Here is a 24,902-nt window from a genome sequence, read left to right as displayed (position 1 = left end):
CATTCCTTCTGTTCCAGATGCAGATTGAGTTCATAAAACAAGGAAGCATGAATTTCAGATTCATCCCTGTGCTCTTCCCAAACGCTAAGAAGGTAAACAAAGAAATAAGCACACAAACAAACAAACCTTAACAATTCAAGCTTTGCTTTGTCTGCTATCTGGGATTTTAAGTGGAAAAGCTTGTGAACTCTTTATCAGTCGTTAGAGATAACAGTGTTACCAGAAAGATCCACAGGTCGTAGCACGCTCAGCTCAGCTCAGCTGCATGGATCAGGAAGGTTTTAAGACGTTATCTGATAGACCATCGCTGCCCTAATTGTTCAAACAGCCATTACACACAAAGAAGTAGTTTGTGTTTTAACTCATGAGAGAAAAAGAGGCTGTTCATCTGATACTTCTTATCTCTTGTACATAAAAGTCAAGATATGTACATTTTTTGCTGACTAGCCACAGAAGTCTTTTGGTGCACATAGCTCAGCTCTCAAACCTGTAGATGAAAGGAATTAAATCTACACAGTTGCCAAAGTGAGCTTTGCTGTGGTTCGTATGTGGGTTTTTGCCCCAGAAGAGCATGCCAGCAGGTTAGGGGAGGGAGGACAGAAACCATCTGAAGCCACGTTCCAGGCTTGGCAAAGGGAAGACAGAGGTGTGGTGGATGTCTAGAGAGTTGGAGCACAGCACCCTGAGCCCAGGCCCAGCTGCACCCTGGAGGATCCCTAAATGTCAGGACTGCCTTGAGACTCAGGTGCTGAAGGAGGGGGAGAGTCCAGCTGATACGAATGGGATGCCTCCAGTTACAAAGCTCACACCCTGTACGATGGTATGCATTTCCATCCCTTGCCCAGGCTCTCAAAGCCCCGCTGTGGCATCTCCTGACTGGTCTCCCTAGCCATCGTCTGCACCGCCGTCAAAGAGGAACGAACATCCAAAATGTAGATCTCCCCTGTCTCGCCCCAGCTTAGAAATCGTGTGGTGGATTCTGACCAACCACGGGATCATATCCACCTTTCTTAGCGTGACAGATGAGGCCCCTGAGAAGAGGGCTGTGCCCACATGCTCCGTCTCCTCTCCCGACCGTGTGCACAGTGACTATGCTCGGGTCGTACTGGGCTATTTCAGCATGCCCTCACACCTGCCGTGTTTTTTCATGTTTCTGTGCCTGCGCACTTTCTGTTCCCCCTGCTTACAATGCCCTTCCCTGACTTGTCTGTGTAGTCAACTCTTGCCTATCCTTATATCACCCAATCTGTCTAGCCTCTCCTGACTTCTTGTCCCCTTTGCCAATACTCTTGAGCTCTCTCAGTCGTAGTGCCTTGAGTCAATGTGGTTGGGGGTGGATGCACTGTTGGGAATATGGTGATGGAAAAGGAGACCGACTTTTAGTTGGTTTTATTAATGTTTTTAAAACTTCGTCAGACAGTCCCTTGTGGCCTGTGCTCCCACCTCCTGCCCCCTTGGTACACTATTGCCTAGAAAATAGTTTCTTAACATCTTCATTTACATTCCAACATTAGACTGTGAACTCCTCAAGACAGTAACTGTGTCTTTTCCTTTGGGTGTCATCAACACCTAGCACCATGCCTGACACGTAGCACATGCTGCTTCTGGGTGTATCCGGCAGTCCCCAAAGGGATCCCATCTCCTCAGAGAAAAGCCTACAAGGCCCCATGGGACACGGGCCCCCCTACTTCCAGACCTCCTCTCCTACTCTATTTCACTCACTCCTCTCTGGCCACACTGGCCTGTTGCTCCTTGAACAGGCCAGGCACGCCCCCGTCACAGGGCCTCTGCACTGTCTGGACCCAGACATCCACAAAGCTGGCCCCTTCTGCTCTTTTAGGTCTTTGCTCATTTTCTCTGTGAGACCTTTCCTATACACTCTGTTTAAAAAAAATTTTTTTTTTAATGTTTATTTATTTTTGACAGAGAGAGAGAGACAGGGCATAAGCAGGGGAGGGACAGAGAGGGAGGGAGACACAGAATCTGAAGCAGGCTCCAGGCTGTCAGCACAGAGCCTGATGCGGGGCTCAAACCCACAAACTGTGAGATCGTGCCCTAAGCCGAAGTCGGACGCTCAACCGACTGAGCCACCCAGGTGCCCCTCCTGCAAGCTCTGTTTAAAGCTGCAACCTTTCAGCCCTGCCCCAGCACTCTCTAGTCCCTTTCTCTGTTTCATTTTCCTCCGAGGCATGTATCACCACCAAACACACTATACATTTTCCTGATTCGTCGTCTGTCTGTCCACACCACAGCAGACAGAATGTCCACTCCACAAGGGCAGTCAGAAAGCGCACCCTCACGATCCCCGGCTCACGCTTTGGCTTTTTGCCTGCTAACAAATCTGCTGGGCTCCTGCTGCTGCAGGCCAGATCTGTGGCTGAAACGAATTAGATTAAGCCCCTAGCCTTGGCATTCTTCTGAAGCCAGGAAGGAATTCCCATCACTCTGCGTGACCTCTGTCCTACCCCTTTTATGTGAGGGTGGTGAAAAGCACGTTGAAATGCAAAGGGCAGGTAGCCTGGGAGGCTGACAGAAAACGCCGCGCACATGTGGTTTCCATAATGAGATATTCAGCTTGTACGCGGAGCCAGGAGAGGCTCACATGCTAGCCCTTTCCAAAAGCAAAACAGCACAACTCCCAGGATAGTTCGGCAGGGAACGCCCATGCAGGGAAAGCCGTAGATGTTTGGGAACGGAGCCGGGGATCTGGAATCCAGGTTTTTCTCTAATGGCCTTTACTCCTGTCATTCTCTCTCCCATAGGAGCATGTGCCCACCTGGCTTCAGAACACTCACATCTACAGCTGGCCTAAGAATAAAAAAAACATCCTGCTGCGGCTGCTCAGAGAGGAAGAGTACATAGCCCCTCCCCGGGGGCCTCTGCCCACCCTTCAGGTGGTACCCTTGTGACCCCAACCATCCTCAGAGCCCCAGGGCCATGCTGTGTGTGTGTACTTACAAGCACTCTTCTAGCAGAGGCTGTTCGTTTGCAGGCCCTCTCAGAGGGCTCCCCGCAACCCCAGAAAACCTGTTCTGCAGAGCATTCTTCCTCCAGAGACCTCCTTTCAGACAGAGGCCATGTTGCTCTGCCTTCCCTACTGCTAACACCCACGGCATGTTGCTCCTAACTGTCTGATGTGTCCATTCTGGGCCTCTCACTGCTTAGCGAGTAGATCATATAAATGATGTTGCAATAAATGTGAACGGACCACAAACGCTCTCCCATCGCTTAGGGCTATTTTTATGAGTTAGCCAGATGTTCTTGTGTCCTCAGACCAACCTGATTCGTGTACAGATAATAAAATGTTTACTCTTTTGTAAGACTGTATTTTACTTATCTCAAAGGAGATAGATGTGTATTAATTCCTGATGAGATGGGCAGTTGCTTCCAGTGATGTTAGTAAAGCTGCTTAGATATAATATTAGATACATGTAACAGACTAGTCTGTATTAAAGGATTAGAACCAGATAGTTGAACAATCCCTTTTCACATAATCTTGAAAGCTTTATTGTTGCAGTAGAACTTTTTAACAAAACCACTTGTGCAACCACCGTGATATGTGTATATCTAAGAATATCCTCTATGGTCAGGAGTGGCCGTGGATGTAGAAGTTTGGCTGGAATGGTGGTTTGTGTTCTAGTCTTGCTTCTATCACTAACTAGCCATGTGACCTTAGGCAAGTCCTTTCACTTTTCTGAAACCCCGAGGACTCTGTTATAAACTGACATGGACAGGGGTGCCTGGGTGGCTCAAGCACTTAAGTGTCCCACTTTTAATCTCAGTTCAGGTCTTGATCTCAGGGTCATGAGTGCAAGCCCCTCGTTGGGCTCTGTGCTGGGATGAAGCCTACCCAAAACAAAATCACGTGGACAGATGTACCCTCTAACGGCCCTAAATGGTTGAAGGTCTGGGACCTAAGTTCTAAATACTCTTTTGAGGAATGACTGAGTTGTCATAATTATATCTCCCAGAGGATAAATTTACATTTTCTTAACAAGGACATTTTCTTCTTTTTAAAATCTCTTCTCTTTAAACCTCTCCAGTCCCTCACATGCATAATTTTAGAAACACGTACACTTTGCTCATCTGATTCCAAAAAACACACAAACATACCTGTATATGAAATATGTGTATAATCTACATAAACTATTGAGCAAGGTGGTATTACGTTAATTATGGCCTAAGTAGTAAGCTAATATGAAGGTTCTTGGTGGGGGGGGTGGGGGGGGGAGGGGTGCTACTGCTTCCTGTTACCGATCTATCTAATCTCTTAAACAAGGCTCAATTGTGCTGTGAGATAGTTCAACCTTGGTATGTCGCCACAGAGAAAAGACAAATATGTACCAACTATAAATAAGCAAGTTTGCTAATGAATTGTAAAGAACACTAGTTTCATTTACGTTGTAACCTACAGGTCTTCTGGGTGGTAAGGTGAATGTCTTTGTGTTGAAAAAAAAAAATAAGGAAATGATAAAAGCTAGTATCCCTTAAGGAATCATTGTAAGACGAACACAAGCATCTTTAGCTCCGTAGCATTTGAGACCCAGTTGAACTCTCTCTTGTTTGATTAACTCAAAATGCCTAAGAAAACACCCCAAACACAAACTTCAAGTCTTTCTCTCTTTTTAAATCTTTTTTGGAGGTGACACGATCATTAAGGATTCACACCCTTGTAAATAAAATGACATCCGTAATTACTACCCTCAAATGTGTCTAGTTTGCAAGGTTTAATAATGGGACGTTGTTACCCCTCCTCCCTTCGGAGACCTGTCCTGAGCCCTCAGCCACTGTTCCTACCCGGGGTTGTTCCCTGGTGTTCCACAAACATTCATTAAAGTGTTACAGCTGGTAGCACTGGTAGCAAAACAAACAAACAAAAAGTAAACACACACACACATACAACACCTGGCCAAGTGATGAAAGTTGGACCCTTGAAGTTTCTAAGAAATTTGATGACCACGGATATCAAAGGAATTTTAACAACTATTATAGAGCACTGACACTAGGATTAACACTTGGTTTATTTAGATGTTATCCCTGTCCTCTGCGTTCATCTGCAGATATTTTGGGGGTGGAAGTGAGGTAGGGCTGACTCAGTAAAAATAACCCTTTAGCCTCAAGGCTTGATTCAGACCAAAACTGATTTTAGTGGTGAGGTGTGCACAATGCAAGATCAGATTCTTAAGTCTAATATTTAGTGACTCACTTAAAATTTGAAATGTAATTTTTTAATTTCAGTGACCGGCTTCAAAATCTATGCCGAGTTCCTTTGACTTCTGTATTATTTAACGGCATCTCAGTGCATGGCTACAATCTAAGTATTGGACTGGCTACTTCTCAGTTCAGTGCTCAGAAAAATTATTGTTGATACTCTTTTCTTTTTTTTTTTTTTTTCCTATTAAAGAAATCACCTACTTAAAGATTGGGTTTTTCTTAGTCATCTCAGCAAGGGAGGAAAGCCCTCGGCTCTGAGCACTCCAGACCTTGTTTCATGATGTTTTGCCAAGAGCATTTTTCTTAACCTCAGCCACTTCATTAGCCACCTCCACCCACTTTGCCAAACACCCCATTGTCACCATCACCTTTGCCAAAGGGATTGCAAAAGTCCTGTGATCATTGGGAAATGATCCAGAAAGAGTTTCTCAAAACACAGGATCTTTCTGTTTCTTCCTAATGAACCAAGAAGAATCAGTGAGACCCACCTCCTAGTGGCAAATGAAAAGAGGAGGAAGGTTAGACTGTGGGAAAATGGCACAAAGAAAAAACGCCTCTCATCCTGAAGAATTAGGCACTACTTTTCAAGATAAGTGGCTCTATATGAGCCCACGAAATAAACTAAAACAAAAACCAGAAAGGAAGAAAGAAAGCACAGAAATAAATGTAATTCTTAAATCATTTATTTCTGGAACCATTTGGAATTTTCCGTCTGAAAAGGACCCGGGAAATCCAGCACCTCTGCAGTGTGGTTTCATGCATGAGAAAAGTGGGACCCACAGACACCTAAGCTTGTTTAAGTTCGCCCCGCGGCTAGAACCCAGATAGCCTGATTTCTAGTCTGCAGACCTTTGTTTGATAAACCTAGAAGGCTTTCTGGCTTTTGGTTGTAGATTTGTTCAACAAATGACCCAGGGTCTCCTGGAGGTAAACTGAGCCTCGTGAAAGAAGGACGCCTGAGGGAAGATGCATCTCTGTCCTCTGGTGGCTGGAGGATTAAATGATCATGTTGCAACTTGTTCTGTGGGAAATTCTTGGGGGAATTAATTATTGCTGTGATTATATGGAGTGTAACTTTTCTTGAAGTAGTGTGGCATATTTATTTTATACTAGTATTATATAAAACCAAAGCACAATTGAAAAGATCTTGGCACCTCCCTGAAGCTTCCAGATACAATCCGCTATTAGATCGATTTTGTTTCAGTTTTATCTGGCCAATCTCCAAGGCAAAAACAATGAAACGTGCTTTCATTTTGTAAATACCGTGGTATTCATCTTTCCCTCCTGCTTCTGATTCTATAAGAGTAGCGCTTGTTGGAATAATACATAGCTGTTTGGAAAATGCATTACCTTTCAGAAGAAACAAGGAGAAAGGTGTGGGTTATAACTCTCCTGTGGGTGGGGGGAGGCTTCAGGAAACGTACGTTTTATCAGGAAGCACAGCAACAACACAAAAGAGCCTCACCCAAAAGGCTAGCAATGGTCCTAGGACAGGAACATAGTTCCTAAGGTAGCATGTTCCTAACTTCGTGCTGATTTGTTCCATTTTCTTTAAAAATTTTTTTCTCTCTCTTTTTTTTTTAACGTTTATTTATTTTTGAGACAGAGAGAGACAGAGCATGAACGGGGGAGGGGCAGAGAGAGAGGGAGACACTGAATCGGAAGCAGGCTCCAGGCTCTGAGCCATCAGCCCAGAGCCCAACACGGGGCTCGAACTCACGGACCATGAGATGGTGACCTGAGCTGAAGTCGGACGCTTAACCGACTGAGCCACCCAGGCGCCCCTCTTTAAAATTTTTTTTTTTTTAATTTTTTTTCAATGTTTTTTATTTATTTTTGGGACAGAGAGAGACAGAGCATGAACGGGGGAGGGGCAGAGAGAGAGGGAGACACAGAATCGGAAACAGGCTCCAGGCTCCGAGCCATCAGCCCAGAGCCTGACGCGGGGCTCGAACTCGGGGACCGCGAGATCGTGACCCGGCTGAAGTCGGACGCTTAACCGACTGCGCCACCCAGGCGCCCCTAAAATTTTTTTAAATGTTTATTTAGTTTTGAGAGAGAGAGAGAGACAGAGTGCGAGGTGGGGGAGGGGCAGAGAGAGAGGGAGACACAGAATCTGAAACTGCTCCAAACTCTGAGCTGGTCAGCACAGAGCCCGATGGGGGCTCAAACCCACAGAAAGTGAGATCACTGCCTGAGCCAACGTCAGACGTTCAATTGACTGAGTCACCCAGGTGCCCCTGATTTGTTCCATTTTCTATCGGAAAAAGCTTTTGGATAGAATCACAGCGTACTTGGTGGGGGCTGGGAAGCTTTCACGGACCCTGGGCAGTCGTGTGCTGCCCACTCGCCTACATGGACCACAGCCCCTCCACCTGTGACTGCATTTGCTTCCAAGTCGTCAGCCTCAAGCAGAACAGGTGGGACCTGTAAGAGCAGTACTCCGTGTAGCCGACTTCTGTATTTGACTTCTCAAGGAGCATATGAGCATGGGTCTAGGTCACACTTCCCAGGGCCTTTAGGAAGTGGTATTTGAGCCTTTGTTAAACAATAAGAGCATCTTGGACCAAAGTGTACCTGGGAGAAGTGTGCTGGGCCTCCCTGCTCTTTTCTAGAAACACTCGCGGGGAAGGAATAATTGCAGCCCCCAGATCTCCCAGCACTTGTAACGAAAGCCACCAGGGCACACATTTCTTGTCCCTTGCCTGACCTCCCTCTGCTCCCTTCACCAGGAAGGCGCTGATGGTTGACGGCAGCTGGGGAAAGACGGGAGAGGGAGGGAGAAGGCGAGAGAGAGAACTCATGCCTGATGGATCCCATTAGGCTTAGTGTGCAAAGCAAGTTGAGATGAAGTAGCTGCTCTGGTATGCGTCCAAACTGCTGTTCTATTTTTAGTCTCTCCCTCGTGCTTCTTAGCCCCGCATTGTCCGCCTGGGCACCTGGATCGGCAGCAAAACATGGAACCGAGCCACTCATTTGTAAAACTGGAAGGAAGGAGGCCATTGATGCAGGGCTCGTTTATCGCTGACGGGGAAGGGGGACCTGGAATGTTAATGAGGACGGCTCTCTGAAGCATGCCTTCACGGTTAGCTAGGAGTTCAAAGGAGAAGGGAGCCTCAGTCCTGTTCCCAACAAATGTAAACCGTTGATAGAGGGAAGGAGAAATCAATTATGCTGTCGCGGGCTTCCATGGCATTGTGTTGGAGTTGTTAGAAAAGGTAGGACAAGGACCAGATCTCAAAAGGAAACAAAGCCACATGGCCTTGAAGTATAACGAGTTTGCCATGGCAACTGATGGAAATGAGCCTCCCGGGCACTGAGCAGGTGTGTTATCTTACAGAATAAACATACTTCTCTCACTCCCTGGTTTTTATAATAAAACCTGTGTTTGGATTACTTTCCCCTCCTCTTTGTTACCCGGAGAAGTTGGCTGTTGCTCAATCGGCCCAAGGCTCTGGTGAAGGGAAACGTAATCAGTGTTATCAAAAGGGCGGCTGTAAAAAAGCAGGCGCTCCGCTTGGCTGCGGGCCTCGTCCCTCGGCAGCCGCTGGGCTGCAGGTACCTGCCTGGCCTTTGGCCCCTTGCAGGTGCCAGGCTCCTCGCAGAAAGCCGCTGGTTGGCGCATTCATCCAGGAGGAACCGGGAGGCCTGGCCAGCAGTGGTCAAAACTGCATCCTTCCGAGAAGAGCAGAAAGGTGTTTAGGTGAGGCTGGGAGCTGACCGATTGTCAGCATCCTGTGTTATCTGGGATACGGGCCAAGGGTTCCTTGAGTTCAGGGATTAACCGACTCTATCTTCCAATCTGTACTTATCTACAAAGTTCAGTTACTCGGAAACTTGCGGAGAGTGGCTGTTTCCCTGAGCTTTAAATCCCTCTCAGATGGGTTCCGGGGTGGTAGATACTCATGTTCAAAACATGCACAAAATGCGGAGATTTTATAAAAATCCTCCCAGGTTAAACAGAGAAGTTTCGCTTGTTTGTTTTTTTTTTTTTTTTAATTGTTACAAGGCCAAATGAATGGTAGGTGGGATGGTCCTGTTTTCATTTTTCTCACTTTGTGACTGAAAGAAAACTTCTCCTAGCTTCTCATGGATTTTGAAAACAGGATGCTCATTCACCAACAGGCTCCAAGAACACAAGACAATGCTAGACCAGGTTGTGGCAAAACCACTGAACTGGGGAGAACTTGTACAGCGGGGGCCAGGCCACTCAGTGCAGACCTGTCAAGTGGGGCTTACTGTTCAGCAGCTCCAACCCTCTTTCCGCTTCTGTCCTGCTCTAGTTTTCCTCCGTAAAGAGGCCCAGCACCAACGCTCCCGCCCCCCTTGTCGAGTCCCAGTTCCCCAGATGAGGCCCTGGAGGCCCCTTCACACATCACCTTACCTTTGACCCTAATAAGTAAAAAATGAATGGCTGAAAAACTAATTTAAGCTCTGGTGTCAGTGGAGGAAAAAGTTGCATGCACTAATTTTCCCAGGTGAAACAGCATCACAAAGTTCAGGTGCTAAGCTGTGCTGTGAGGTGACTTACGTCGGGTGGAAGGGTGGGCATTCCAAACTCGGTGGGCAGGGCCTTTCCACACCCAGGTTTTTAAAATTCAAGATTCTAAACCAGGTCTTTGGATACCAGCACATAGCTGTTTGTTGAAAAGGCACGTGAAGCAGAAGTCCCTGACACCCTAGTGTGAGCAGAAAGGTTCGGGTTCTATCATGCTACTATCTCTATTGAGCTGGAAATTGAAAAGCTAATCCCGGAAAGTAACAGGGTGGGAACTAGGCAGCAGCTAGAGATCAGCAACCAATCTACAATTAGTTATTAAGTGCCTACTGTGTGCAAGGTACTATGCTTGGCATAAAGATGATACATGCCCTTGCCTTCAAATTATTTCAAATCTAGGGACGTGGATAAAATTATTTCACACCTAGGATGACATGAGCCACGTGAAAAGACTGAATCAAAGCAGCAGGCAGTAGAGGCTAAGCAAGGGGCAGCTGCTCTCTTTTCCCCCACCCTCACTAGGACCCAGGACTGAGCCCACATTTATGCAGTTTCAAGGTCAGATCCTCCAAGGAGCAGATGACTGGACATTTCTCCTAATAAACAGAAGACTTGTTCACTCCTCCTCCCCACATACACCTTTGAGATGATAATATTCAAAATCCCTATGTATCACTCCAAGATTAGGAGACACAATGTAAGGGACAGCTGAGTGGCTCGGTTAAGCATCCAACTCTCGAATTTCCCTCAGGTCGTGATCTCATGGTTCATGAGGTCGAGCCCTGCCTGGGGCTCTGCACTGAGAGTGGAGCCTGTTTGGGATTCTCTCTCCCTCTCTGCCCCTTCCCTGTTTGCTCTCTCTTTCTCTCTCTCTCTCCCTCAAAATAAATAAACATTAAAAAAAAAAAAGAGAGACACAATGTAAGAACAGGAAAGTATGGAAAAGCACTGCAGAGTGTATATAATTAAACCACTACATGACAATGCAGCCTGCAGGGCATACATCAGCCCTCTCTAAAGACAGCTTAGATCCATCTGGCAAGAAGGGCCAGACCACACTGTGGCAAGAGGGACGGTGGGGATGTGCTTTTTACACTGCGCCCTCCAATGATCTGGGAAGGCAGAGACCTGGCTGGTGATGGGATCAACGGGGAGAGAGGAAGTGGGTTTCTATACCCTACTAAATAGGGAGTGGGTAATGTTTTGAGGTTGAGCCTGTCATATAAATCCACAAACAACTGAGTGAGAAAGCAGAAAATGATAATTTGCTGGAGTGGGCAAGGAAGCTCTCTTCATGAATGAATATCGGCATTGTCCAATTTTCCCAAGCAAAATATGCGGCAGAAAGCACTGACCAAATGGACTGTCTTAACAAGCTTAACAAGTGTCTTAACAAGTTTCTCACTTGCGCATGCAGAGTAGCTTTGTAATCAGAAAAACCTGAGTCCCTGTTCATTTGTAAGTTGTGTGACCTTAGGCAAGTTACTTTCAGAGTTTCAGCTACAGAAAGAAGAGGACAGAACCGACTCCTGGGAAGACTGTCAGGGTGAGTTAAGGGTGGGGGGTGGGGGGGTGCGGGGGGAGGCCTGGGTGGCTCTGTCGTTAAGCGTCTAACTTTGGCTCAGGTCATGATCTCATGGCTCGTGGGTTCAAGGACCTCATCGGGCTCTGTGCTGACAGCTCAGAGCCTGGAGCCTGCTTTGGATTCTGTGTTTTCCTCTCTCTCTGCCCCTCCCCTACTCATACTCTGTCTCTCTCTCTCTTTCAAAAATAAATTAAAAAAAAATAAATATTAAAAAAATTTTTTTAAAGATTAAGGTAAGATGGATTATATAAATCTTCTAGAGTAGTGCCTGGCAGGCAGTAAGTACTCAGTAAATGTTCCTTTCTTGCCCTTTGTGTCCTTTCTTTCTTGCTTTCTCCCTCATAACCAATGATTATTTATAGGGACTTTGAATATTTTCTTATTTCCAAAAAGTAAAACAGCAAATCCTAATGAAAAAAAAAAAATCTTTCATTTTAAAAATGAAGCCTTAGGAGAGGTCAACATATAAGCTTTTAAGCTAAAAACACTTCTATCTAGTTTTCCAGAGGAGCTAATCAGCTTAGTTTGTTTTCTTACTAAGGCCTGGACCACAGCGGACTCACACAACAATCACAGCATCTGGAGACAGCCTTCTTCCTTCTAGCAGGTTGCTAAGGAGCAAGCTTCTCAGCAGCACTGGCTAGGATGATTAAAGGTATAACATATCAAACCTGGCAATGATGTTTGACTTTAAAGGAAACTAACTTTAGAGATTCACAATGGGGCCTCAAAAATAGAATAATGGATTTGAAACTATTTTGAAAAGTAATTTTAAAGGCAGTATTGTGTTCATATTATCCCCATTATTAAAAGGGAAATTTTGAATTCAGGCTGGGAAAACTGCTATGCTCTCTGTGGCTTTGCTTTTTTCAAGAAATGAGGTATCATTGTCACCTGCAAAACAGCCCACTCCAAGCTATCTAGCCTGGAAGGAAAAGAGGGGAGGGTTGGTTAAGCAAACATTTAAACTGAAACATAGTTACCATATTGACTGGCTTTTCTCAAACCTTGTTTTTCCCCCAAAGAAAAAAGTTCTCTTGAAACTTTCCCCATGTTGGCTTAAGTAATTTTCATGGTATGGTTCCTTAAATATGTACCCATATATAATTAGGTATAAATGCTTTATCCTTGTAGCTCACGAAAAGCTACAAAAACACAAAATGAAAATGTTCTAGAGATCTGTTGTGCAACAATGTGAATATACTTAACATTACCAAACTATACGCTTCAAAATGGTCAAGATGGTGAATTTTATGTTATGTGGTTTTTACAATCTAAAAAAAACTATAAGAACAAACTAAACTTACAAATTAATTAAAAATGACATCACCAGATAAATTCAAATAAAAAAATAATTTAGTATGAAAATGGTAACAGTTTGCTGAAACTAAATAACCAATGTTAGGTTTAATTTATACATGTAATTAAAAAAGCATAAGGAGATGCTTTTATGCACTTTATCTTTCAATTGTTGACTTAAGTATTTGTGGAACGTGATGGACAGTCTTTGACTCACAATTGTTATCATTGTTACAATTTTTCCTCCCATCAGGTTACTCATTTTTTTAATGTTTACTTCTTTTTGAGAGAGAGAAAGCGTGAGCGGGGATGGGGCAGAGAGAGAGGGAGACACAGAATCCAAAGCAGGCTCCAGGCTCTGAGCTCTTAGCACAGAGTCCAAGGCAGGGCTCGAACCCACAAGCCTTGAGATCAAGACCTAAGCTGAAGTCCCACGCTTAAGCAACTGAGTCACCCAGGCGCCCCTCAGGTTACTCATTTGAAACTATCAGCTGTTTATTTTAATTGGTCCAGCTGATTTTAAAATGTTTCTCTCCAAAATGTGGTATTGATAGATCATTTTTTTAAAAAAGCTAACAAAAAGTTCTTCGTGGAGAATGTTTGCAAGCTGGTATGTCATAAAAACACAGAATCAAACCAACACATCTGCTTATAATCTGAATTAAGTGACTGATTTGCCTAGTTTCTTTTGAATCCAACTCATGCTACCATGAGACCTGTAATGACTCAATTTTCTCTCCATTTTTCTCTTTGAACGACTGTAAAACTTCATTTATGCTGGTGCCATGAGGCCTTTGGCCTTCACTTTGCATGAACGCATCATCTGTGTGTTCAGTCGGCCCAGTTCTTTTCTCATTAGCCTGTGACAATTAAAGTAGCATGGTTATTTTCATGACAGAAAAGCAAAATTAATTTATTAAATACATCAAGAGACTACATTGCATCTTATCACTGAAAAAGAGCAACTTTAGCTTTCTTATTGGTAAGATAGCTCAGTGTGATTTTTATCAAATGGAAAGCAAGACAGTTTTTGTTATTTTGATGCCAGGAATGCCCATCTAAAGATCACCAACACATTAAAAGTTGAATAGTGCCACATTAATGATCACGTGGTGCCAATTTTAAACACAAAGCACTAACACTGAGAGTATGTGGCTATAAAATAAACATCCCAGTTGAACCAAATAAGCTTATATTGTATTATATAAGTGTTTTTAGATTGTCGTTGAAATGAAAACATTATTTGATGGACCATCAATAATATATAGAGACTTCTGTAGTGTGAGGAAAAACTGATATATATAGAGAGATAAAAAAATCTTCAAAGATTTTTTTAATGTTTATTTAATTTTGAGAGAGAGAGGAAAAAAAAGCTCGAGTGGGGGAGGGGGAGAGAGAGAGGGAGACAGAAGATCTGAAGCAGGCCCCACCCCCACCCCCACCCCCCACCGCTGACAGCAGCAAGCCCCACGTGGGGCTTGGACTCATGAACTGTGAGATCATGACCTGAGCCAAAGTCAGACGCTCAACCAAGCCACCCAGGCGCCCTCAAATCTTTAAGAAATTTAAATAACACCACCAAAGCCTGCTTCAGGTTCTGTGTCTCCCTCTCTCTCTGCCCCTTCCCTGCTCATGCTCTGTCTCTCTCAAAAATGAATAAACATTAAAAAAAAAAAAAAAAAGGTCTTAAAGAATTTAAAGAACACCAGAAAATTGGGGTGAGGAGGGCATCTACACGTGAGGGAGGCCTGGTGCAGGATGTTGGGCCCAAGCAAGACAAAAGAGGCATTCCTGCAGAGGGTGGCATGGCTCGGTCAGAACCAAAGCAGGCTGAGTGGAGGGCTCGGTGCAGGTTTTTGGATACCAGGTAGGATTGGGGCGGTAGCCCAGCATGGGGTTTCAGAGTCCACGTGGGTTTTGTACCTTACTTGCAACTTTTTCAAAAATTTGAAATTGTCTCAAAATTTAAAATTTAATGGCACGATGTCGAGTTTAAAAAGGATAAATATGCACGTATAAAGTGCAACCAATTATGCAGAAATACCTTGCAAAGTAGTAAGAGTTCTCCTATTGGGCATTTATTATGTGTCAGATACTGTGGGAAGAAGTTCGTATGTTTTATCTCACTTAAATTTCATACCAACCTTACAAAGTGAGTATTACTAGTTTCATTTTATAGATGAGGAAATCTGAGGCTCGGAGAGGTTAAGTAACTTGTCCAGGCTCTTAACTAACCTGGTGTGCTGCTCAGAGAAAAGATTGGGAAAAACTTCCAAAAAGATTGTGTAGGGACTAAGGGCATGCTACCCCATGAAGGGCCCCTTTGGCATGAAGATTATTCTGAGCTAGGCAGTTAAGACCCTACTGGCCCAAGAGAAACTTCTGCCCCTTCCTTAACTACATAGAAGAGCCTAAATTGGGGGTCTTTCCCAGAGTAAGGGTTATTAACAGAGATAAATTTTATCTGAGTGACCCATCTGGATAGCAGGGCAAACATCTAATTATAATCATCTAATTATCATCTAATTATAATCTGCTCCTATCACTCCGCGAAGTACATTCCTTTCCTCTGAAGTTCTAGACCCTTCTCCCCTTCTCCTTAGTTCAGAATGACATATATACCTCATCTTGCCTGTCTTTGGAATTTCCATGTCCATGTGGATTTCCTGTACGTACGCTATTAAATTTTATTTTCTCTTGTTAATCTGTCTCATGTCAATTTGATTCTTAGTCCAGCTAGAAGGACCCTGGAAGGCAACAGGAATTCTTGGTTCCTGACAATTGGAAAATGTTCAAAGCAGAAGTCTCTGGGTAGTGGGACTATGAATGACTTTTAGTTTTTCCCTTTGTCGTTTTCAGCATTTCGCAAAAAATCTACAATGGCCTGTTGCTTTTGTAATTAGAGACAAAGATAAAGCTTTCATTTAAAAAGTAAATCATTTGTTGTGGAGCAATGTTGTAAAAATGTGATTATTCAAAACCATATTGAGCAACCCAAATTATTGATAGTGATGTTATCTTTTTAATAGTGGCATTATCAGTGACTTTCACTTTTAAGTTTTTGCTTCACTATAGTTTGTTTCTATAATTAATTAACTCATTCAACAAATACCGAGCATCTGCTATGATTTATTTTTATAAGAAAAACAATTTTTAATGTACTATATAGAAGTCCAAAGTTGTACATTTTTTTCAAAAATAGCAGAAAGGAAGGACATGTATGCCTAGAAAAAGACAGGGCACCAAAATATTAATAGCAGTTATGTTTTAGTGGAAATTTTATCTTTTAAAAATACTTTTCTGCACTTTCCCAGTTTTCAACAATATGAGTTACTTATATATTCTATTCATGGCTGTGTCTTCAGTGCTTAGAACTTTAGCAGCACTGGCATGCACAGAGGAGTTCAGGAAGACTTGTTGAATGAATAAATGCTTTTGAGTACAAATATTCCAAAAACATAGTTTTTAAAAATAACATTGACTTTTACTGATTCATTCCCTCATGGTGGTTGGCAGACCTTGCATTCAACCTCTGCTCTCTTCCACTGGAAGAGATGTTAAGAGGAGGCTCAGGGATGGTGGGGAGGAGGTCTAGTGCCATTTAGCGGGTGGTCGTGAGATGGAGAGCCATGTTACAGGAAGACAGCCTGAGCAGACAGAGGGACGCACTATTCAGAAAAACATCCCAATGTTGTTTTATTAAGATTCCTATTCAAACTATTTCTCGGAGGAGGTGACACTCTACTATACTAGTGTCCATTGAGGACAGACCTCGTATTGTAGTAGGTGGGTTTCTTGATAGTGATATCCAAGGTTCACAGTGGAATGGAGGGGTGGGATAAGGTGGGAATGGCTCAGTCATAAGCTCCCTTTTTGCCTGTAATTATGAAGCTCATTTCTCTGATTTTACAAATGAACTTGGATCATAAACCTTAAGGGACAGCAGATACAAGGCCAATGTGGGGAAAGAAGTCCCTCAGCTAGTGCGTAACTCAAGCCGACTGCCCAGCATCCACATCTCCACTTCGGTGTCCAACTCTCAACTCATTTATGGAGGAGATTACACATGATCATGATATTGCCAAATTTGATGGTTCTAAAAAACCATACCAGGTAATCCTCATGTATATCCAGGGATTACTGGAAGAAACAAACCTTTGAAGTCATCCTGGAATCTTCTCTTTCTCTTTGGCAAATTCCATTGGTTCTACCTTCAGACTATATCCAGAATCTGACCATCACCCAACCCCCCCCCCCCCCCCCCAACTCCTTATCTCACTTGGATCATTGTAAGAGCCTCTTAACTACTCCTTGCTTGGCCCCAAACAGCAGCCACAATAATCCTTTTTTTTTTTTCTTTTAATTTTTTTAAGTTTATTTTTGTGTGTGTGAGAGAGGGAGAGACAGAGTGTGAACACGGGAGGGGCAGAGAGCAAGGCAGACAGAATCTAAAGCAGGCTCCAGGCTCTGAGCTGTCAGCACAGATCCTGATGCGGGGCTTGAACTCACAGTGAAATCATGACCTGAGCCAAAGTTGGATACTTAACCAACTGAGCCACCCAGGTACCCCAACAAGAATCCTTTTGAAACCTAACTCAGACCATGTTTTTACACAAAAAATTGTAATGGCCATACCTAGTGTCCTACAACTCTATGACCTCTCTGACCTGATTTTCTACTGCTTTCCCCTTGCTCACTCCACACTAGCCACCTCGACTTGCAATTCCTCACACATGCCAGGCACGCTTTGCCCTTGCTGTATCCTCTGCAGAAAGTAGTCCCCACCCCCATCCAAATGGCCTTCTCTCCCTTAAGACCTCTCCTCAAATGTCACCTTATCAGAGAGACCTTTCCTGACCCTCTCTGTCAAGCAGAAACCACCTCCTGTACACCATCTCCTCTATCTTGTTTTTTATTTCATGGCAACTCTTATCATCTGGGACAGTTCTGCCCACAAAATGGGTCTGGTTTTCCCAAACCCATGGTATGATTACACTTCCTCACCTTTTGAAGTTGGACGCAGCCATGTGACTTGCTTTGTCCAGGGACATGTGAGAAGTGCCATGTGTCACTTTCAGGCATAAGCTTTAAGATCCAGTGTACAATTCACCACTCTATCTTCTCCCTCTCCCCTGGAGTCTAGCCATACTCCAGTGGATGGTTCTCCAGGCAGCCTGGGCTTCAGAGTAAAGGTGCACACAGCCCCCAGCTGACATGCAATGAACATGCAGTATAAGGGAGACACTGTTGTTTGAAGCCACCGATACATTGGGTTGATTATTGCCCCCAAATAGCTAGCGTATCCTGACAGACTCTCTGATATAGTACATATTTATTTGTTTACTGCCTTCCGCCTCCCCCTCGAGAATGTACGTTTATGATGGTAGGACTCTGTTTACTGTTGTATCTCCAGTGCCTGGCACAGTGCCTGGCACAGTGCCTGGCACATGATAGGTATTCAGTAAATAGGTTTCATCTGACTGAATGAATCATAAATTGATCACACCAACTGAAATAGGAAGATTTAACAATGGCAGGTGAATCTGATCCCAGACGCATCCACAAAAACATTCATTGCACCTGCTCTGAATGTGAATGAAATTGCCGATTCGAGATCGGAAGTGTGTGTGGCTGCTTATCTCACCAGACACGGTTTGAAAGCACAAATCGCCTATGGGTACATGACATAGCTGGTCATGAAAGCCCATAAAGTAGTTAAAGTTACTACACAAATGGAGATCTGGCATACTGCTGCGGGGGCTCAGTGACAACCATAAATAAAAAGCATTAGCAGTGTTTGTGTCGATGCTGAATACTGATGCGGTTTCCTTTCCCTGTGTGGACATTAGCATTTGTAATGAACCGAGCTTCAGAGGACTGGGATTTTATCTGCCGTTATCATAAATTGGTGTATGAGCCCCTCTCAGGACTTTTGCAAAAGCTGTGTGTGCTTTTGTGAGCTGCTTTCTTTTCACGTGCTTCCTCCTGGTATGTCTGAATTTGGATGGGGATAATGCATTTCCTGTATCATGTGGCACAGCACAAGGAAACTCATTGTATCCCTTCAGAGGAAGAGTACATCTGTAAGTAGTTTTTAAGAGTGTACTGAAGGATCTTGTTAGGGTGACTTATTCTCCCAGTTCCATTTGGTTGATGAAGTGGATCACGTGACAGATGTGCATAATGAACTGCTTCAGCTGCTGCCAGTGGGAAGCTCAACCTATAAAACACGAAATCTCATGGACTCATTGAGGGCATAGCAAGCTGATCACATGAGAGAGAAGCCTGCCTCATTCTGAGCTGTCATTTCTTACTGCCGCACACAATGCACCAGTGTTGCCGAGGCTTTTGCTTTTACTTTCCTCCAAAGTCACAGCCTCCCCAGCTTAATCCTAATTCACCCTGGAAAGGTACTGCTTTCCGCATACAATTCCCTAAAAAACTGAGGTTATTAGGATATGCAAGTCATTATCTACAAAATGCACAGGCAAGGAGCCTTTATGTTGTGTCATTAAAAAGGGAAATATATTTATATCAGAGAGTAAGATGGGTGGGTTGTTTTTGTGAAGTTGGTTTTTATTTATTTTTTTTGCCCTCTTCCTTGTCTGTTTTCCTCTCGCCCTTTTCTGTATTTTCTTTCTCTGTTCCATTACTTGTTTTTTCCTCTTTATACTCATTGGTAATTCCCTAATGACTGCAATCATAAAGGATGTAATTTGTCTCCCATTTTCCATGGTTGGTCCAGAATGGTGATGTCCCAAGCCAAAAAATACAAGTGATGAGTCTATTCCAGGAGTGATCCAACTTGCAGCTCACTCTGGATGCTTCTAGGTCACTGAGGGACACACAGGTAATGGAGAAATAAAAAATTAATAATGCAAACTCTAGCTTTCAACGGAATAATAGAAGAAATGATGAAAAAGGCTATGTCAATTTAACTCTCTTCTACCACAAAGCGTTCACACGTGTTCACCACTATGCTAGGCGCTGTGAAGGGAGCTGAAGAGAGTATGTGTCCCTTGAAATGGAAAAAGTCAGTGAATAAATGATGGCGTATGATGACATATCCAAATGCCACAACAGCTGCATAAGAATAGGGCTTCAGATGGTCCCAGAGGGAAGATCTCAGTGAGAACTTAAGTTTTCAGGCAACGCTCTGGGCTGGAGGCAGGAACTGAACTAGATCTGGTACAACAGGCAAGTTTCAGATGCTGTCAGAAGAGCAAAAACACTGTATTATAAAGAGGTCAAGAGTTCATGACATCTCGATCGATTTCAGCTGTTTGGGGCACCTTACTTCATAGCCCCAGTTTCCCAACTAACAACACATGTCAGGTGTACAGGTTATCTAAAGAACTTTATAAAAAAAATAGGGGCGCCTGGGTGGCTCAGTTGGTTAAGTGTCCAACTCTTGACTTCGGCTCAGGTCATCATCTCACGGTTCGTGAGTTCGAGCCATGAATCGGGTTCTGCACTCATAGTGTGGAGCCTGCTTGGGATTCTGTCTCCCTCTCTCTCTGCCCCTCCCCTGCTTGCTCTTTATCTGTCTCTCAAAATAAATAAAAAGAGACTAAAAAGAAATAGTCATCAGGGGCACCTGGGTGGCTCAGTCAGTTGAGCATCTGATTCTTGATTTCAGCTCAGGTCATGATCCCAGGGTCATGGAATTGAGCCCCGTGTTGGGTTCTGCACTGAGCGTGGAGCCTGCTTAAGATTCTCTTTCTCCCTCTCCCCTGTTTGCATGCTTCTCTCTAAAATAAAATTTTTAAAAAATTTAAAAAATAGCCATCAGATGTTAGTGTAAGGCAATTAATCATGATAGAAAGTACCAAGATGTCACAGCTGTAAGCTTTAAATTTATTATGAAGATAGCAGAATTCTTTTATATACCAATGGATGTCATGGATTAAAAATACTGCTGAGGGGAGCCTGGGTGGCTCAGTAGGTTGAGTGTCTGACTTTGGTTGAGGACATGATCTTGCAGTTCACGAGTTCAAGCCCCAAGTCAGGCACTGTGCTGACAACTCAGAGCCTGGAGCCTACTTTGGATTCTGTGTCTCCCTCTTTCTCTGCCCCTCCCCCACTCACACTCTGTCTCTCTCAAAAATAAATAAACATTTAAAAAAACTAAAAAAAAAATGCCGAATTTAAGGAGAATAGAAAACATAATCTAAAAAATGAGAACTTACTCTTCTAGTAGAAAAAACAGCTTACAAAACTTCTTTTGGAGACCTTTAAATATGTCAGCTTTGGCTTTAGCGAGTTCAGTGAATTTTCCTTTGTAGACAGAAAGCTGGCATTGGGCGCTATAGAAAGCCCCTTGGCACCTCAGCTACCCCCTTCTGACTTGGATGCTGGCTGGCGGCCTCTGGTGAAAACCCCTGGCTCTTCTCCACAGAGGAGTGGCCAGACTTGGCAGCGACTGTTGGGTTCACAAAGAGACGGGAGTCACTTGTTCTCAGGGTCATAGGGGGTGGGGGTGAGAGGCAGCTCAAGGCCAAGAGTTTGACTTCCTGACCCTTCCAGAAAAGTATGGCACTCTTTAATTTATTCCTAATTGGAATACTTTGCTGTGGTTTTCCTGGCCACAAGACGTGCCCTTTTAACCATTTCTTCTCAAAAGACCTTTGTTAGATCTGATTTTGTTATTTCAGTGTCAAAATAGCTTCCACATTAAAATCAGTGCGAAAAAATGTCCTGTATTCCTGTTTCACATAACTAAGTAACATGCTTTCTGAGGTCTTGAGCCCAGGACTTTTATAGTCCTTTTGGTTCTGAGGGATTGGAAGGAAAAATTAAATAGAGTTTATGAAAAATAGAAAGAAACCCTTTGAGACCACCTCCCTTGTTCTGAATGTCACGAGTACTTGAACGTACACGCACATGGTTTGCCTGCTTGTATGTGCACATACACACACACGTCCTCACACATTACCTATTATACTGAAAAATATTATGATAGCTTTATTATTTTTCTTTAGGTCCTGGCTGTAGTCCTTCAACGATGGGCACCTGAGAGGCATAAGTTCGTAGGCTGCTGGGGGTACAGCTAAGTGGTCTGGCTGCAGCCTAAAATGAGATTGAGTTGATGATTCTACCGGGAAAAATTTTTCCCTGTGTTTTCATTCCCAAACTCCGCTACTCCCACTGCCTCTAGGGACTGAAGTCATGGTAGATAGTACTCAAAAGTAATAACTCCTGAGAGACTCTCTCTGGAAAATCAGCATGCAAAAGGCAGTTGGCCCCCGAAGCCAAGGACCCTTGGCTACAGCAGCAGAATGTTAAATCCACACAACGGAATAAAGGATTCTGGGTTTCCTATGTTTTAAATTGTCTACTGTTTCAGCCTTAGCTTCAGTGAAATCCAGAGAATAAATTAAAGATTTTTCTTTTAGACTCTTTATAAAAATAAGGTATTTTTGTGGTTATTCCTTAAAAGATGATGAAAATTAGGTGCTGAAATTTAGGTGCCTTCTGAAAATGACTTGGAATAATGATATTTGTTAAACTGGGCAGTCCTGATATTGTATGCTGTATAAATCAACTTTCATTATTCTTTCATGACTCTTTGCAATTCTTTTTTCTAGAACTTTGCAAGCTTGACTTGTGTTCACCTTGCTGTGGAATGCTTTAAAGGGCATTTCATCTAATAGCAGAGAAAAATGATAAATTATAGATGCCAAATCATATAGTAGTGATTTACGTAGCACTAGGGTAAGGTTGTAAGCAATAAAATAAAAATTTTCTCAATCAACCTCTATATTAGGAGCAAAAAAGAAATAGCTGTCTGCATAATTAAAGAGCAGCATGTCAACATGCTTGTTAATAGGCTAATCTGAGGGTTTTTTTTAAAAAAAACTTGAAATCACAAAGCAGAATACTGGGCATATTTATCAGTTTAAGTGAAGAAATTCTGTATTTATGAATGAGTATGAAGAAATTTCATTGTAAGTGTGCTCTTGAAATACAGATATCAAGGAAGGGGAAAAAAAAAAGAACTTGGTCTCAATCTCTTAAGCATTTGTGGAGTCAGGACAATGAGGTGGTTAAGAGTGGCCTGGTTCTAAATTTTGGCCAAGTCCCTACTAGCTGTGTGACCTCAGGCAAGTTACTTAACCTCTTTGAGCCTCTGTTTCCTGAGTTGTAAAGTGGGAAAGATAATGGGTTCTACCTCACAAGGTTATTTGTGTAGATTACAAATAAAGCATTTATTTTTTAAACTTTTTTTTTTTTTTTTTAATTTGAGAGAGAGAGAGAGAGAGAGAGAGAGAGAGAGAGAGAATCTTGAGCAGGCTCCACACTGAGTGTGGAGCCCAACACAAGGCTCAATCCCATAGCCCTGGGATCATGACCTGAGCTGAAATCAAGGGTTGGATGTGCAACCGAATGAGCCTCTCAGACGCCCCAATAAAGTATTTAAAATAGAATCCACAGAGTAAGCACTCAATAAATACGGGTTATATTATACCTTGTCATTCCTCTACTCAAACTCCCTGGTGGTTTCTTTTCTTACTCTGAGTGAAAGCCAAAGACCTTACCATGTACTATAACCCCCAACACAACCAGCTTGTTTTCTCTATGACCTGATTTCCAGCTGCTTCCCCGTCCCCCCTCAGCTCACACGCTGGCCTCCTGGCTGTTCCTCAGACACAGACACACTAGGCACCCTCCCATCCCAGGGCCTTTGCAGTTACTGTTCCCCTGCCTTGAAAGTTGTTGCAGGGATTGTTCTAGTCACTGCTGCATCCCCAGTGCCTAGACATGTGTTTGTCACCATAGTAGCTATCGATAAATATTTGAAGGCTGAATGAATGATGTCCCTTAATTTCTAAAAAATAATTTTAGGGGCACCTGGCTGGCTCAGTTGGAAGAGCATGCAACTTGGTCTCAGAGGCATGAGTTTGAGCCCCACGTTGGATGTGGAGATTACTAAAAAAATAAGTAAACTTAAATAATAATAATTATAATTCTATCCTACACATATATTTCCTCACTTCACAGTTTAGTGAAGTGTAATTTTTTTGCCAGAGAAGTTGTTCTTGGCTGTTACGATGACTGTCAACCATAGATACAGCAACAACCACTCCTTAAAGGCCTGCTAACTACATAACGACAGTGAAACAGCAAGGTTACTGCCCTGGCCATGGTGCAGCTGCTTTTCTAAGTCCCTACCAGTTCACCTGGAGGCAGAAATAATGCTGTTTGCTGGACCTCCCTATTTCCTAGTCCTTTATCCACAGATAAACCGGGGACAACTCCTGATTTGCCCTTTCTACCTTGTCCTTTTACTAGATAAAATGGTGAGGAAGTTTCTTAAGTAAATATGGCACATAATTTCCAAAATCTGAATGTATGCAAGGACAGAGTATATAAAGTATATACAGTTTTCTCTCTCTTTCTTTCTCTCTCTCTCTCTCTCTATTCCCTCCACCCCCCAAGGGTTTTTTAAAAAGGCATTGCTAGGGGTGCCTGGGTGGCTCAGTTGGGTAAGCTTCTGACTTCGGCTCAGGTCATGATCTCACTGTCCAGGAGTTCGAGCCCCATGTCAGGCTCTGTGTTGACAGCTCAGAGCCTGGAGCCTGCTTCAGATTCTGGGTCTCCCTGCCCCTCCCCTGCTCTCTCTCTGACCATCCCCTGCTCATGCTCTGTCTCTCTCTCTCTCTCACTCTCTCAAAAATAAATAAAGATTTTTAAAAAATTAAAAATAAATAAAAATAAAAAAGGTGTTGCTAAACATTGACCTGTTTAGGGCGTCAGAAAGGAAGATGGAACATAAGATTTCCTGGATGCCTACTGTGCTCCAGACCTTACACTAGGTACATCTGATTTATTCCCTCACCACAATACTGCAAGGGTGATACTATTATCCCCAATCTCTAGATGAGGAACTGAGGTGGAACCAAGGCTCAGAGAAGATAGGGACCTGCTCAAGGGCACCTGACTAGTAAGCGGCAGAGCAAGACATAGAGCATTTATCAGAAACATGACAACCACTTTCGTTTTCTCTTTGCCCCTGTCAGCAGTTTCCTAGGCATTAGACCAATGTGTGTGTCTTGAGCCAACAACTTCTGAATTAGGGGGTACTAGATTTTCGTGATGGATTTCTGCTGCAGCTTACAGCTACTGGGGTCCCAGTAGCTTTTCTTCTCATCAGTGAGGTGAGGACCTACACACCAGGGACAGGCTGACGTCAGAGGAAGAGCAGGGTCTGTGCCCGTCAGTGCCCCCCATTAGTAACTAGGTGCGATCGCTCCCTCCTCATTTTACTTTTTTTTTTTTTTTAATGTTTATTTATTTTTGAGAGAG

General features: G+C 43.4%; 1 protein-coding gene and 2 long non-coding RNA genes across 8 annotated transcripts in view; 1 reads left to right on the top strand and 2 right to left on the bottom strand.

Annotated features, from left to right (window-relative positions):
- The window catches only part of TRAF3IP2 (TRAF3 interacting protein 2), a 43,879-nt gene extending 40,559 nt beyond the window's left edge, over positions 1-3,320 (top strand). For both annotated transcript variants that reach the window (XM_058734985.1, XM_058734986.1), the window contains 2 exons: positions 18-92; positions 2,763-3,320. In XM_058734985.1, coding sequence (XP_058590968.1) covers positions 18-92; positions 2,763-2,909 — 222 coding nt within the window. In that variant the 3' untranslated portion in view covers positions 2,910-3,320. The remainder of the gene's footprint in view (positions 1-17; positions 93-2,762) is intronic.
- LOC131514697 (uncharacterized) overlaps positions 1-24,902 on the bottom strand; it is a 114,935-nt gene that overhangs the window by 33,025 nt on the left and 57,008 nt on the right. The window lies entirely within an intron of this gene.
- LOC131514703 (uncharacterized) lies at positions 12,636-18,026 on the bottom strand. The gene is made up of 2 exons (XR_009263219.1): positions 17,601-18,026; positions 12,636-13,456 (listed from the first exon to the last, which is right to left on the bottom strand). It is a non-coding gene; the product is annotated as an uncharacterized LOC131514703 (long non-coding RNA).

This window comes from Neofelis nebulosa, chromosome 6 (assembly GCF_028018385.1).
Source record: "Neofelis nebulosa isolate mNeoNeb1 chromosome 6, mNeoNeb1.pri, whole genome shotgun sequence".
NCBI classification, from domain to species: domain Eukaryota; kingdom Metazoa; phylum Chordata; class Mammalia; order Carnivora; family Felidae; genus Neofelis; species Neofelis nebulosa.
Note: the sequence above shows the minus strand (reverse complement) of the source record. Positions and strands in the feature narration are given on the sequence as shown.